Source organism: Penicillium atrosanguineum (genome assembly GCF_028827265.1).
Source record: "Penicillium atrosanguineum strain IBT 20685 chromosome Unknown utg000003l_segment0_segment0, whole genome shotgun sequence".
Classification (NCBI taxonomy): domain Eukaryota; kingdom Fungi; phylum Ascomycota; class Eurotiomycetes; order Eurotiales; family Aspergillaceae; genus Penicillium; species Penicillium atrosanguineum.
The window spans coordinates 3,635,708-3,651,595 of NW_026623135.1; the positions used below are offsets into that span (position 1 = coordinate 3,635,708).

Consider the following 15,888-nt stretch of genomic DNA (forward strand, 5'->3'; position numbering starts at 1 on the left):
CATTTTCCTCTATCTCGGCTGCAAGGGGCGGTTCGGAAGATTCTTTTAGCCGAAAGCTGACACATGATGTGGACAACTTACCTCATAACGTTGTTCAGATTTCAGAAACTGGGATAAAGGAGCCAGTCTGGCACTCAAGAGTAGGGCCGCGACAGTGCCCCGCAAGTATGCCACCGAAAGTAGTGAGCACAAGCAAGGGATTAACCCCAAAACACCACTTTAAATGCGAAAATACAACCTCATATCTCCACAACCTCATTTATTTGGGATGAAATATTAAATCCCTGTGGTCTGAATAGCATCCTCAGCACATTTTTGCATAATCAATATGAACGCTCACCCTGAGGCACATAATTGTCGTTGAAAAATCTAAATCACACTGTAAACTGTCGCGTGCATATCCCGAGACCCTTACTGAGGGTCCTTGGGCCAAGTGAAAGAGACAACCGGCCAACTTAGGGATTCAAGTAAGCCAATTTGCTTATAGGGTGAAGACTACAATATCTTCCAGTTTTTGGATATTTCCTGTGCTATACCATAGATCTAGTTTGACATTCGCAGTGACTAGAAAAGTATGCCTTAGGCCACGAAGAGGCTCCGGCCGCCCCCGAGCCAAGCAATATCCCCCTCTCTTGTCCTGTCAACTCCCAACATCAAACACTCGGGACATTTTCTAATAATTTAGATTTGCATTCTGTTTTCCAAATGTTTAAAAATCTCAAAGAAAAACATGGCAATGTGTTCGACTCCAAGAAATCCAATCCACCGCCGAAGAGCGAGCGCGGCCAAGATCTGACGTCAATATTGGACCGTTCTGAACGTGCCGACCTCACGGTTCTTGTAGCGGAGATCGCGCAATCGATGCGAATTGGTATTCTCGAGATATTTGAGAGTTTTGATGAGCCAAAGCCGTCTGGAAATGGCTCATCTCCGAATCGAAAACCGTCCGACCAGGGCGATGATGATGCAACACCCCCATTGCCGCCCAGGCCTGATGGGGCGAAAGCATCACCACCCCTGGGGAGCAGAAATCAGCAAGCGGCTGCGAGAAATGCTAGAGTCAAAGCTCGCGCTAAAGCGAAGACACTTTCTCACTTTGATGATTGGAGAGATGCTGTCTTATTGAGACTCGGCGAGGTTGTTAATAAGGATGATGAGAATGAAGAAGACAATAACAAAGAGCCTTCAGATGCCGCTAAGTCAGATGACGTTCCCATTGTCCAGGACGAAGAAAGGCTCGCAAAGCTTTGTCAAATCTACCATCCTGTGGAATCGCCGCTGGCGCAAGTTCCTAAGGCGACAAGACTGCTTATTCTACATTCGCTTCTTCTATTGCTGCTCAGTCTGGAAAAGTATACTGCCTATTCTCGAGTTTTGATGCTTCATGTTGCATCTAGCTTGGGTATAGATATCGATGTGCTGAATCAAGACGAAGTCAAGGTTGCACGTGGACTTCTTGACACGGCGCTAGCGCTGTCATCACAGCCGGAGGCCAAGCAGCAAGTGAAGAAGAGTGATGATTCTCGGAAATGGAAAGTCGGGATTGCTTCAGTTGCCGGCGCTGTTCTTATTGGCGTCACCGGTGGTCTTGCAGCTCCGTTGGTTGCAGCTGGTATTGGAACCGTCATGGGTGGACTAGGCCTCGGTGCCACTGCAGCTGCCGGGTTATTGGGAACTCTGGCAGGAAGCGGCGTTGTTGTTGGAGGCCTTTTTGGAGCCTATGGAGGTCGTATGACTGGCAGGATGATGGACAAGTATGCCAAGGAGGTAGACGACTTTGCCTTCATCCCTACTCGCGGTTCACGGAGCCGTCGGACCGAGGATGAGAGTGAAGCTGCTAAGCAAGACCATCGGCTGCGAGTCACGATCGGTGTGACTGGCTGGGTGAAAGAAGAGTCTAACTTTGTTGTTCCCTGGCGAGTACTCGGTGCTGACTCTGAGGTCTTCGCGCTTCGTTGGGAAATGGAGCCACTGATGAAGCTGGGCAATGCAATCTCCGCACTGGTTACGAGCGCGGCATGGTCTGTCGCCGGCCGAGAAGTCTTGACCCGCACAATTTTCGCCACTATCATGAGTGCCGTTATGCTTCCGATGGGTCTCATGAAGGTCGCTGGCATCGTGGATAATCCATTCAGCGTTGCCAAGGCCCGGGCCGACAAAGCGGGTGAAGTTTTGGCAGATGCATTGATCAACAAAGCTCAAGGAGAACGGCCAGTGACTCTTATCGGGTATTCTCTGGGTTCTCGCTTGATCTTCTCGTGTCTACAAACGTTGTGCAAGAGAGGTGCATACGGTCTCGTGGAGTCAGTCATTGTGATGGGATCACCAACTCCATCCGATGCCGAGTATTGGCGCCGCATTCGCAGCGTCGTAAGTGGCCGCGTTGTCAATGTCTACTCTGAGAATGACTCAGTCCTTGGATTTCTCTACCGGACTAGTAGTCTCCAACTGGGAATCGCTGGTTTGCAGCCCGTTGAAAACGTGCCCGGTGTCGAGAACCTCAACGTCAGTGACATGATCAGTGGTCACCTTCGATACCAATATCTGCTAGGAAGGATCATAAAATCTGTCGGGCTGCAAGATGTCGATGTCAATGAGATCGAAAGTGAAGAGCATGCCCTGGCAGTTGAAGATGAAAAGCTGGAGGCTGAGAGGACCAAAAATGAAACCGAAGCGGGTATCAAAGATCGTGAATCTTCGACTGCTCGTGATACTCTGAATAGCCAGGACGGATTCGGCGAGGAACAGCGTATGGAAAAGCAGGTTGAGTCTCAGACCGAGGAGAACATGACCCAGCACCGGATACAAATGATGGACTTGGATGATGCGGACTACTCTACCCCGTTGGTGGATCATGCGGGAAAACACTCCGCCCTTTGAAGTAGGTAGATTCAATTCAGTTAGACAAAAGTCGAATATAAACATTACTATCGAACGTGAATCGAAATCACCATCTTCACCTCGAGTTGTTGAAGTCGATGGTTACGTACATTTTGGTTATGTGAGAACGGCGGAACCGTAAAGATGAACCCACGCGACTTGTATCCACACGCTAGGTCGTTGAGTTTGACTTCACCGAGTTTACATATCATGTAACCCCCTCCTTTTAAAAGAGGCTCAGACTCAAGTCGGTGGAGAGGGCTGAGCGGGGGGACACATACAACCACTTCCGGGCACAGACAGAGACCATCAGCACTAAGCCCTGGGTTCAATCATTATTAGAGTATATGCTGCGATTTATTTCGGCTCTTTCTGTTTAGCGTGTGACGCTCTTCAAGTCTAGGGTGGGCTAAGTAACAATTCACGTGTGGTACTGCCCATCTTTAGGTACTTTATGCAGAAAGTCGCTGACCTCAAAGCTAACATCAAGAGTCGAGGCATTCCCTAGATTGGCCTGCACTTGACACGACTATTTTTTTTTCTTGAAGAGGATGTTAAGGTGCAGTCTGATTGAGCTACTGCTCCTACGCAAAACAACAATTTCTTCGTAAAGATAACTCTAGACATCGTGACGCTACGCCCACCAAACATTGCTCAGTTATAATTAAATCTAAGCGCTATTACTTGATACTACTATTGAGTGGTTATTATTGTAGTGTCTAGGAGTGACTGGCTACTTCTTTTAGGGTTGTGAAAGCCGAGCCACGAAACTTTATCGGACGTACTATAAAGGCCAATTACAATACGAAGCAACTCCTAGAATATATCTAGGGTTACAATAATTTGAAGGTTACTCTACCGTCCTCTAGTATAAAAGGTACAGGAAACATAGTTCTTTTTCTTAATCTATTTGATATAGTATATATTACACATTTAAAGTAATTTTTAACTTTTCTACGTTTTATTATCTTGCAGCTTTGCGGCAGTGATCGAGATGCTGTAGTTCTCAATGTTCTTTAAGATGGCGCGGCCAATTGCATTGTCTCCTGCATCTCTATTTATCACCGACCCAGAGGATCCCAGTGCGTTGACTGAAGGGGATGTATCGTTGGGCCAGGTCGATATAGGATTCAAGATTATTTACAAGGTAAGATATGGAGATGCTTCACGGGATGGTATGTTCAATTGCCATTGGCAATGAACGAGACTTGTACGGCTGTAACAAATGTCAACATCTAGCATACATCATCTAGAGTGAAAACTCTGGTGTTCTCTAATACTTGAATCCGCAATTTATGGTGTAATAGACATGCAAACGAATAACACTTTTCCCGGTATCCGGGGGATATCCATGCCGACAGTCCTCCTTTGCTGACCCTTTCTTATACATGATTGCGACACCGCCACGATTCTGTGCGAAGCCTTTACCCTTGGAATGCTGAACAAATAAAACGATACACAGTCTTGATGATGTTTATTTCAGTATAAAGCACGGTTCATATCGACGCAGGAGACAGCGGCGCCACTCACATTAATTTAAGAAGATATTGAACGGCAACTGTTTCCCGATATTTGCGCACCCTGTTTCGATATGTCGATGGAAACAGCGATCCGTCGGTTATAACCATAGTTAACCTCACCACTATCAGCTACTTCTTGATCTTCAAATTCCCTACGTCTCAATATATAGTAGCAATAATTGTTTCCGAAGCCCGTACCAGGCTCACAGACAATTGCTTTTATTTAACATGCAAGGCTGCGACCAGTATTCGGTACTCAACATCAATCACAAACCAATGGCATCATATATACACTTCTCTCATTGGTTTCAAAATTCAGAAACGGTGAATTGACAGCTAAACCTCAATATATAAGATCTGATTGTACGTATGTCGGTTGCTGTACCCTGCCTCGCTCTTTTCTATCCACAGGAAAGAGCTGTTTCCATTCTTGATGGAGAGTGCGTAATTCCCACTGCCGATTTAGTTCTCTGTTCGAAGTCCTGAAAGTCAGTCGTGCGTCTATGAGCCGCTGGAAGTACATGGACCCTGAGTTTGACCTCCGTCAAATGAGACTTAGCGCACTTTATCATTCGAGCCCATTTTCATCTTGCAGTCATTTTGCGGTCGCATAATCCGTATCAAATCATGGAGGAGAGACCAAATGGCGGATTTACTATGTCTTCCGATCTACGTTGTTGTCTCTATCAATGAATGACAAAGGTATCATATGGTCGCGAAGTTAATGAGATGTACAACACAGTCCACTTGGCAGCAAAAGCGAAAATATTCAATCTATTTTGCACCACCGATTTCCTGGTCGTGCGGAAGTTGCCCCTTAGTCATGCCGCAAAAAGCTCGGTAAAAGTAGATCGGCGGGCCCCGAGGCGTGCAATAGGATGACTATCTTGTTTCAAGTTTGCCAGGGTCCAGGGATTTGTCATGTCGATCACCCGAGTAAGACTTTATGTAGAGGACGAAGGGAGTGCCACTCTCGAACAGCCGATCGGGTGGTCACGGCGCCGTCGTCTGGCCACTTTCCAGATGCAGATCAATTATGAATAGGGCAGTCTAAGGACTTCGTTTGGAATTCAGGGAAATGGGAAATGGGAAATGAGTACAATTATGACCATAAAATATCATTTCGCACTGAAGAATGTCAAAGCGCCGAGGGCCAGAGCATCCACGCCTGTCTGCAGTGTAGGCTGAATTGCAGGTGCAAAATAGGGAGAATGATTGCTGGGCAATTCATTCACCTTGTCATTAGCAACAGCCTCATCCCAAGTCTCCGCATCGATACCACCAAACATCCACATGACGTAGGGTGCACCGACAGCCGTCGCCAGGAGCGAAAAGTCCTCGCTAGCAGTCGGGCGCTCCATATCAGCCATGTTATCTTTGAAATGCGGCTCGAATGTCGCACGAAGAGCTTCGACGGTATCTTCATCATTGACGGTGGCCGGTGACGAGTACGTTTTTGTAATCTTTGGCTTCTCAACAGCACCAGCAGACGAGCACTCCGCCTCAATAATGCGGTGAATAGCAGCGCAAACACGCTTGCGTACCCCAGCATCGAGTGTTCGCACATTTAACTGCAAGTCAAGGTGATCGGGAATAATGTTCGGACCATGTCCAGCACTGATGCTGCCACATGAAACGACCGCCAGCTCGCCAGGAGTAACTTCGCGCGAGACAATAGTCTGGAGACGCATAACAATGGATGCGCCAATAACGATTGGATCAATAGTAGTCTGAGGCGCCGAGCCATGCCCTCCCCGTCCGAAAACACGCACATCGAAAGAGTCCGCTGCTGTAAGAAGCGACTCGGATTTCAAACACACAGTGCCAGCTCTCATCCTCATAACGTGCTGAGCCAAGACAACATCCGGCTTGGGAATTTTGTCGTAAAGTCCATCATCGAGCATTGCACGAGCCCCATTTAGATGTTCCTCGGACGGCTGGAAAATGCAGATCAGCGTGCCGCCCCATTGTTCGCGCGCGGCATGCAGGAGCATCGCAGCCGCCATGAGTGCCGTGACATGCGAGTCATGTCCGCATGCATGTGAGACGGGTGTACTTTTCCCATTCGGGCCATTGACCCATTGTGTGCTGGCATATGGTAGTCCGGTTCTCTCTTCTAGTGGCAACGCATCCATATCCGCGCGTAATAGAACTGTTGGCCCATCGCCATTTTGAAGGACACCGGCTACCCCATGACCACCAATATCGGTATAAACTTCGAAGTCTAGGCTTCTCAAGTGCTCGGCCGCTTTGCTGGCCGTTTGTTCTTCTTGCCCGGATAGCTCGGGCTGTTTGTGAAGGCGGCGGTAAATGCCCTCAAAGGGCTTTAAGTCTGGCCGGTAGCGATTAATTAACTGGCTCAAAGCGCCATTCTGGCCATGAGACTGTTCTGTCCGGTTTTGGCTCTGAGATGCGGGAACCGGCATTGAGATCGATGGATTGAGGTGGTGTAGATTGTGCTGGTGTTGAGTGAGCTGGCGTTGATTGACCCTCGAACCATGCTCCACATGCTTTCTGTGTGGGTCTAGGGGTCATGGAAGACGCAACTAACCGGTTTATTTTTTTTTTTTTTCTGGGAATCTGGAACGCCCTCGGATGGTCTTCGGGTGGGCGTACCGAAAGATATGGAGGCTTCCATTTGAATTGAGGTTGGGTCACCAAGACCGAAGTAGTTGATGTGTGCACGGAACAAGCGTATAGTGAATGTGAATGTGTAACTATGCGTTGAAGGGGGCAATGATGTAAGTGGGTAAGAGTTCGTGCCGGCGCCTTCCGTGATCTACTCCAAGTGTGTAGGTGTGCTAGATTGGCAAAATGGAATTGAAAGAACAATCTCATTTCACTTCCAATTACGTTCAATGGAGTCATATCCCAACTAGTTTATTTCTCACGTGTAACACCCCGTGGCCGTCTTTGCTTTCGCCTCCAATCTGCATAGCATGTAATTGCGGCGCGAGCATGACAGCCTTGCGGAAGCCTAGTCTAGTCTTTCTTGTTTCCCAAAGGTTCAAGGAATAAGAAAAAACTCCGATCAACGCGGTCTATCAAATTCACAGTGTTATCCATCACTGATGCCTGGTCATTTCAAATCCATGATCAGCTGCATCTGCAGAACAGAAAACCTTCACTCCCGATTCGGAATAGTATAATCTGCCTTGCGCTTTGGCCCTCGATCCAGGCACAGTCCACAGGCATCTAAGTGTTTTCGGCTTACCACACAATATTTGCTTTTTCCTGTTGGTCATGAAGCCTGTTCTGTCGTCCTTATCAGACTCGCCTAGTACGCAGTAGAGGCGTTCTTCGACGAACGGGCCGATCCCCACCCGGTGGATCCCCAACAAACGGATCGACCACTCACCGGCCACGACAGGAGCCTCGAGGAAAAACTTTTTAGCAAGAAAAAAAAGATTATATCTCAGGTTGTTCTGTAGGAATAGCCGAACGCGGGGGTCGAACCCGCAACCTTGAGATTAAGAGTCTCACGCTCTACCGATTGAGCTAGCCCGGCAGGGCTTGGTGAAGGACTTGACCTAGTACAGACTCATACTGGCTGATGGAGTCTTTCACCCATTGACTAAACGAGTCCTCAGCGGGCAACAAGGGGCCGAGGACTAGACCCTTGGGGGAGGTCAGACCAATTCTGACAAGCAATTGCAAAGCAATCGGGCCAAATCCTGAAAGAGGAAGTGGCCTTTTGCGGCTCGGAGGATCAGCGGGGTCTGGGCGTTCTGGCGTTTGCCCGGGTTGAGCACGAATGGAGGGACTGGCAGATGCCTTGAAGGCAGAAAGACAAGTGTCCTAGAATCTCCTCGAATACCGCGCATCAAAGAGCGCTCGAATCCTCTAGAACCCTTGAGGGTATGAACATGGCTCGAACACCCCCTGAGGGTGCAGGGTGACGGGACTGAGCACTAGTGGCACGGAGATATATTCAGGAACTTGGTCAGCAACGACACGAGAAAAGAGACCGTGGCTGGTGCATCGAATCATTTTCAAAGATAAGCGGCGTTGTGGCTGTGGCTATGTAGAACCTTGGAGGAAAAGAGAGAGGACAAAAGTAAGCAGGAGGTGAAGGGGATTGTGGTGTGGCTTGGAGCTGAGGAGCGCCTCGTGAGGGGTTAATAGCGTGGGGTCCAAAGTATCGTATCGTCGCGATCGCTGCTCTATTCTTGGAATTGTCAAAGTCCGAAACAGCGATCGAGAACTCTAAGAATGGAATTGAGCACGGATTCTCGAATCGCCAGAATAATAGATCGGGTTGTTTGATAACCGTCTGGGTAGACGCTGGGGTCGAGGGGAGCGGTTGCGGAGCAAATGAGGGTTGAGCGCGATAGAATTCGCCCAGGGCGAGCGTCAGACGTAACAGTACACATCAAATGTAATGGCTGTCATTCAACGATGGATGATCGCTCGAGTGACGTGAACATGGGTTCTCAGGGTCAGGGGGTGCACGAGACGCGCACTCTCAGGAACACGAGGCTTAAGCCACTGGTCCAGGGTCGATGACATGGGTGTGTAGTGGCAGTGACGGACAGCGCTTGAGATACAATGATATGATGTATGTTCCTGCGAGAAAAGCACCTTACAAGGCTATGCACGACATCACAGAAGCCGTTCAAATGATTGTAGACCGTCCAACTGAGGGCGGAGACCAATTAGCGCACCGGGTTCGGGCCCCTCGGGCGGTGTTGGACTTAGTTCGACTTAGTTCGATTTAGTTCAAATTAGTTCAATTCAGTGAACTGAGCCACACTCTTAGTTCTGGGGCTAGCCTCTTTTGAAGTCTCAAGGGTACAAGGGCTAGTGGGGCTCAAGTCACTGATGTACATGTTCTTTGCGCCAGTCCCCAGGCTGCCATGCGCCTTGCGAATTAGGAAACCTATATATACTCCGCTCCCCCTCTACAGTTGATTTTACATTCACACTGTCCACTATCCATTATCCACGGTTCACTTCAGTTACATTTTTACAATCCACATCCCACCACGTCGTCTACTTCTGTCTATTTCCACCCTATCTATACGGTGATCACACACCGTCTCCCGCGTGACTCCTCGACATCAGTCACGGTGTCGCCTTTCCACTCCACCAAGTACTATATCAACCCTCACTCCGTCACCATAGAAAGACCACGCCAGTCCCCGCGACGTCAACCCAGTTTGACCCGTCCCGACACCATGCCTGGCCAAACTGGAATCGTCGAGCCTCCCCTCGTCGTCCGCGACATGGACGACGCGGAGAAGCTCGTAGTCGAAGAGTTTGACCGTCACGTCGGTCACTGCACCCAGTGTACCACCGCCCTTAACCAACCCAGAGACAGCCTCTGCGAGCGCGGCCACCCTCGTGCCATCGACGTGACCAAATATCTATACAGCAAGGACGGAAAATACTTCTCGGTCGTGGACAAAGAGAGTAATGTTCTGATGAGAGTCAAGCTTCCCCGTGAAGCCAACTCCATCCGCAACCTCCTCGACGCCGTCGCCGCAGGCCTGACCCTCAACTCCCCTCGTCGTGGCCGTGCCTCTCCCGTCCGTTCTCCTAGAACTAGCACTATCTATGTTCCAACTCGCCGACCTGTGATCGAGCAAGTCCGTCCATCCCGCTCATACTCCCCGGAGCCGGAGCGCACCGCAACAGAGATCATCGAGAGAGCTCCTCGCTCTGAGCGCTCTCCAGGCCAGGACAGACGCCACGTTATCGTCTATCAATCCCCTCGCAGCTCAATGTCCCGCAGCCCATCCAGCCGTGGCTCGCTCTATAGCTCCGACCGCGAGCGCTCCGAGCAGCGATTCGAGTCCTCTCGAATCCGCCGCCGAGGCGCAGACTACCGCTTCTAAATCCGCTTTGACAGCATTAAACTATGCATTTGATGATTATTTATACGCTTTACGAACCGCCTTTACTGCGACAGGATTCATTTCCATCTGACGGCATTGATTGCCCGTGACCGCAAGCCGGTCTTCACCAGCGTGGAATCCACCTGGTAACCCCTACCTCCGGTCTTGGAGCTGGAACAAGGGAGCCGGGCCTGCTTGGATGCGCCCACGGGCCCTTTGTTTGAGTCATCCTAAGACTTCGAATCGGACTCCCATCTGGGAAACGATCTGGGTCCTTGGCGTGACTCGGGGACTTTTTATTCTTCCTGCTTGAGCTTCTATAGTTCTGTTGGCCTTGATAGGGCCATGGATGTGTGCCCCTCCATAAGCTGCAGATATGTGTCTGGCGGCCAATGAGAAGGGTGCAATGCTGCGACTGCTTTATGCAAGTTTTTGCTGCCCGTGTGGTTTTATTGGCTATTTTCTAGTGACTCACTCGTTTGTGGAGAAGCTTGAGGATTGAGATTCGAGGTGAGATGGCTTTTTCTTTTTCCTTTGTTTGACTTGAATGTGAGATCTGGCCTTTGTGGCCTTGAAAGCAATGTTCCTCTCATCGTAGCCCCAGATAGAAGGGCCAATACATGCGTTACGAATCATCACTCCACTTGTGAATCTAGATGCCTAAGGATTTAGACTTTCAGTAGGCAGAGACTTGTCAGCCTCAGATGACCAGACCGCGATCTTCATGAACGCTAGACAATACAATTCAATGCGATCGCCAATGCCCGTGAGTCACTGCGGGGTGTGGCTGATCGCCCGTGGGGCAAGCCTTGGCGCTCTCCGCTCCATCGCGGGCACTGGAAGTGGCCTAGTGCAGGGTCCATATTCAAGCAGATAATGCACATCTCCTCCACATATTGAAGAATGCACACCAAGATGGCAAACACCGAAGACAAAGATGAGATACGCGATCAAATCACCCAGCAGCTCTCTCAAACTCCGTTCGCATGCTCCTCTCTCACGCGCCTATCTGGCGGCACCGCCAATTTCGTCTACAGGGGTACACCCTCGTCTCCGGATTCAATCATCATTAAGCATACCAAGGACTATGTGGCCTCCAACCAGGATTTCAAGCTCGATGCAAAGCGATGTGTTAGTTTCTGCACTGCGATCAAGGATTGAGGACTAATTGAAGCTAGCACTTCGAAGAAGCCATCCTTCAAGCACTCGACGGTCTACCGTCCCACTCCCAGGGAAATATCACTGTGAAAACGCCCCGTGTATTTAATTTTGATCGAGAAAGAAACACGCAGATATTGGAAGATTTGCCTAATTCACTGGATCTGAAGAACTTTCTTCTCTCGGGTTGGTGCCGTGACGTGTCGGCGTCTTCAGGGCGATTGCTCGGTCGGTCGCTTGGATGTTGGCTGAAGTCATTCCATGACTGGGCGAGGAAAGGCGAGCAGGCAGAAATCCGATCTTTCCTTGCCCAGAATGAATCGATGAAAGGATTGAAGTTTTACGTCAACTACTCCATGCTGATGGACACGATTGCGAACTTCCCAGGTGTTCTGGAAGAGAGTCGGGATGTTTTTGAGGAAGTGAAAACTTTCGCTGCAGCGGAGATGAAGGAACGCGATCATGAAGATGGATTTGGAATCATTCATGGTGATTTCTGGACCGGGAAGTAAGTTCTTCCTTATTCAATCTTGAGTCAGGAGATCCTAACGTGATTACTAGTGTTCTTATTCCCAATGTTCCACTCGTTGAACAGTCTGATACTACCCTCTTTATCATTGACTGGGAACTATGCCAGATCGGGACCCGAGCTCTGGATCTGGGACAAATGATTGCTGAGTTGTATGAAACGAAGCTCTTCAAGAATGTGGACTGCGGTGTGTGGGCCATTCAAGGCTTCTTGGAGGGCTATGGACCTCTTAGCGATGATATGGCCTTCAGAACTGCCATTCATGTGGGCGTCCACCTGGTTGTCTGGGGCAGTCGGGTCGCTGGTTGGGGTAGCGAGGAAAAAATCGAGGAGGTTGTGAAGGTCGGCAGGGATCTGATTGTGCAAGGATGGGGAAAGAACAAAGAGTGGTTTGAGAGGCATGATTTGGAGTGTCTCTTCAAGCAATGAAGGCAGCATGTCAAAGACCTAGCTAGCTGAATAGTTCATTCGATACATGATAACCTTTGAACCCTTTGGTCCTATCCTTATATTACATTCAAGGGTTGGCACACTTTCCACTCTTGCAGACCAGATCACCAGAGCAGTCATTCTCGGTAGAGCAAGAGGCCCCCGCGCAATGCCCGGACCAGGTGCATGTAGCCGTAGGAGAGGTACCGGTAATAGTCTTTGTAGTCAAAGTGGTGGTAGGGTTTCCAGACCCACCAGATAGACCCAAGTTCTTCGCAAGAGCAGCCATCAGATTGTCGCCCATCGACCGCAGAGTGGTAAAGTTGGTGATGTAGTTCTTGTTGAGAGCGCTGCTCGGGAGCACGGCGTCTTTGCCAGTGAACAAAATGTCTTCCTAAAGTTAGTAAATGTGCACGGAATGAGTGTTTGATGTTCAGCTTACATGTCACATCGACATTACCGTGGCCAGCATTTCCGTTCAAGTCATCATTGGGGAAGCAAGTTCGTGCCATGAGCCACGAAGCTTCTCCGATAACCTGGGGAGTGTCACCATCGGAATCGCCGTAGATTCCGTAGAACATTTTACCGTCGCTGAAATGTGTTATTTTCGAACCCTTTTCTCATTTCCGGTCGGAGATGCTCACCAGATAACTGCACCAATGTTGTTTCCAGGGAGGACGCTTTGGTAAGTAGTGCCGAACTTGTCTGGGATCACAATCCATGGTACCTCATATGCAGCCAGAGCACCGAAGTTGGTATCAGGCAGTCCGTCCGGATTTCCCTGTGACAGTGCATCAGTTTTCATCGGCCGCAGGGCGGAATTCAAGATACCTTGCACTTGTAGTCGAGACCATCGCAATCGACATCCATGTCGGCGACCCAAACAAAAGCCGCACCCTGTACACAGAGGTTAGAATGAGTTCACTGAATACTTGATGGTCTTGAAATCCACCTACCTCGCTAAACTTGGACCAATCACTATGAATGGTAACCTTAGCAGCACCACCATCGTTGTTGATAGGATAAGTCGCGTCCTTTGCAGCAGTACTGGCCTTTGCAGCAGCACTTTTCAGAGCAGCGACAGGGACCGATGTAGCGGCAGCAAAATAGCTCGAGGGAGGTCCGGCGGTTGGGTTGTTATACTTCGAGCCATCAACGCTCTGGGCGAACGCTGGGTTAAGAAGAGCCAGCGATGCTACCAGGACTGAGGATACAAATGCCATACTGTGATTGACTGCTGATGAAAAAGAAGTAGTAGAGGAAGCTGGAATACGCTCTATCTGCGGACGGAGGTAGGACTCTTAAATATTTCCAGCCGGAGGTTAAAGGAGCCGGGCTCAGTACCTAGGTGGATATAACGTTGCCATACTAGTCATCATGAAGCTTGCCGCGATCCCACATGGTGTTTTGAATCTTCGAATGAGGCGCCCTCGGTTTCTGATCCCTGCAAGTTGAGAAAGATGAACGAAAAAGGCAATTCCTATTTGTATTTTGGGCGAGCCGAAGGGACGCCTGAGCCAGTAGTGAGCTGAGGAGTGGGGCGGGGTTTCAACGTACTTGAGATCGTCGTATCTTAAAACGTCGAAAACGCATTGAGGGTACTTGAAAAGACAATTCCAGAGATAAAATGTTGTATTTCACCAGAAAAGAATCTAGCTAAATAAAAAAGAAACAAACGATCCCATTTCCAATAGCAGCACCCATATACGCAAACAGAAATTGCATACTACTTCAAGATGGATTCTAAGGCTTCGGACCCTGTTTCAGCCCCTGGCGCCCGCGTGCCCCTCTGGATAGATTGCTATTGGTCAATGCCGAGTTTATCTGGAACCCGGGGAAGCCGAGGTAACCTGAAGAGAAGGAATCCACTTGCCTTTCGCGACCGAAATGGCAACAAGCAATTGGCTGACGGGAAGAGGCTTATGCAGGCGACGTTGTTTTGGTGCTTCCTCGCTGCTCGGTCCGGATTCACCGGTGGCTTTGCCGGCGCTCGAATTGTTTCCAAGTCCTAGGCTGAAAGACCCGGGTGTGTGACTGGCAAGCGGGAGCATTTCCTGTAATGGTATGAAGGTAGCGCATAAACAATAGCAATCCTTTAAAATCAACTGATTACAAGTCCCACTTCTTTCTCAAAGCACCCAACCAGAAAAGCTCATGACCGTCCCATCCACCCTCTGGTCCCGTGCTAGTAAGGAGTATAAATGAAGTATTCAAGATGCTTCGGGCTACACCAATTCATGTCTGACTTCTCCTCCGGCAAGAGGTTCACAGAGGACTCACAAAAAGCCCGGTCAAAGCAGATAGGACACTGAGACAACCGGTCATATATACTTTGCTTGATAAAGTATGGCCCAGAACAAGTATTCACTATGTTCTCGGATTCAGGCTCCCACTCATGGCTCTCAGTGTCAATGTTAGCATCATAGTAGCCAAGGGCATATGAGATTGCGACCACATTTGAAACATCCCCCGTCGCCAATAAAGCCTTGGTTAGCCTCTCAAGCCCATCTCTGTCGTTCTCTGGCCTCATCTAACATATTCTCGTCTGACATATTCCCACGGCTCCGACTTTGAGGTAGTCGGTCTGACGCACCTCTTTGGTGGTAGTGAACTGGCCAATGATTGTTTTCCCATGTGCGAATTGCCTTGGCTTCATCTTGAGTGAGCTCGCAGTAAAGGTCAGCAAGAACCAATTCCGGACGCGTGCTCGTGACTACATCATCTTTCTTCAATGACTCTTTTGCAGCCTCCCGCCAACAATCGGTCATGAAAGGCACGTTTTTTGTTGCCAGGGCAGAAAGAAGCAATGTATTGGAGAGGAAAAAACTCGTCACGAGCTGTGTTCAAGATTTTTCCCGTCAGTATAGATTCTTTTCCATGAGACCAAGGGGTCTACATCAGTCTTTTTCGCAATGTAACGTTCTCCTCGTGTTGGTGAAATTGATGCTGAAGATAGATGACCTGATCAATGCATTCCGAGCATTCCAAATCGTATTCAAGGGCCCACCTGAGCAGAGGGAAACATATTTTCAGCGCTATCTAACATCCTGTAGCTCTGGTTCACGCGTCCGAGGCACTCGTGCAACCCAGTCTTGATCCAATATGAGCGACTTGTGCGAATGAGACTGAGGCTCTGCGTGTGCGCCAGTTCTTGGCAAACTTCCAGCATCAGTGAAGCATCCGATCAGCCTAGACCACGATATCGCAGTTGTTGAACATCAGGTTCGTGCACACTGTGTATCGGCATTATGTTTCCGGCCAATTCGGAAATGGCACCGTCCTCTCGAAATGGATCGGGTTGATTCAGGCTTCGCTCTGTCATTATCGCCAATGAGGATGTCCGTTGGAGATGAGTGGGTTCCCCTAGACTCTAGTCACAGGCAGATTTCTCCTCGTAGTATTGTGCCAAGACTCCTTCTCTCAATGTTTGTAATGATCCACAATGACACTGGGTGTAAGTTGTGAAATTGTTTTCGATCCAATCCATCCTGCATCACTGAGAACAAACCCGATGTCATGGTGCCCAGCATGAACA

General features: G+C 49.2%; 5 protein-coding genes across 5 annotated transcripts; 3 read left to right on the forward strand and 2 right to left on the reverse strand.

The window, feature by feature from the left end:
• Positions 1-705: 705 nt before the first annotated feature.
• On the forward strand, positions 706-2,880 carry N7443_004803 (DUF726 domain protein; the record flags this gene model as incomplete). The annotated part of the gene is made up of 1 exon (XM_056884859.1): positions 706-2,880. The coding sequence occupies one exon, from the start codon at positions 706-708 to the stop codon at positions 2,878-2,880; it is 2,175 nt and encodes a 724-aa protein (XP_056743137.1).
• A 2,638-nt stretch (positions 2,881-5,518) lies between these two features.
• Positions 5,519-6,826, reverse strand: N7443_004804 (putative zinc metallopeptidase; the record flags this gene model as incomplete). The annotated part of the gene is made up of 1 exon (XM_056884860.1): positions 5,519-6,826. One exon carries the CDS (start codon positions 6,824-6,826, stop codon positions 5,519-5,521), a length of 1,308 nt encoding a protein of 435 aa, XP_056743138.1.
• A 2,751-nt stretch (positions 6,827-9,577) lies between these two features.
• Positions 9,578-10,237, forward strand: N7443_004805 (uncharacterized protein; the record flags this gene model as incomplete). The annotated part of the gene is made up of 1 exon (XM_056884861.1): positions 9,578-10,237. One exon carries the CDS (start codon positions 9,578-9,580, stop codon positions 10,235-10,237), a length of 660 nt encoding a protein of 219 aa, XP_056743139.1.
• Positions 10,238-11,152: 915 nt separating this feature from the next.
• On the forward strand, positions 11,153-12,353 carry N7443_004806 (uncharacterized protein; the record flags this gene model as incomplete). Its single annotated transcript, XM_056884862.1, has 3 exons — positions 11,153-11,368; positions 11,416-11,903; positions 11,957-12,353. 3 exons carry the CDS (start codon positions 11,153-11,155, stop codon positions 12,351-12,353), a joined length of 1,101 nt encoding a protein of 366 aa, XP_056743140.1.
• Positions 12,354-12,441: 88 nt separating this feature from the next.
• N7443_004807 (glycoside hydrolase family 75 protein) lies at positions 12,442-13,576 on the reverse strand (the record flags this gene model as incomplete). The annotated part of the gene is made up of 5 exons (XM_056884863.1): positions 12,442-12,743; positions 12,796-12,944; positions 12,998-13,134; positions 13,185-13,250; positions 13,310-13,576. The coding sequence occupies 5 exons, from the start codon at positions 13,574-13,576 to the stop codon at positions 12,442-12,444; spliced, it is 921 nt and encodes a 306-aa protein (XP_056743141.1).
• Between the last annotated feature and the right edge of the window lie 2,312 nt (positions 13,577-15,888).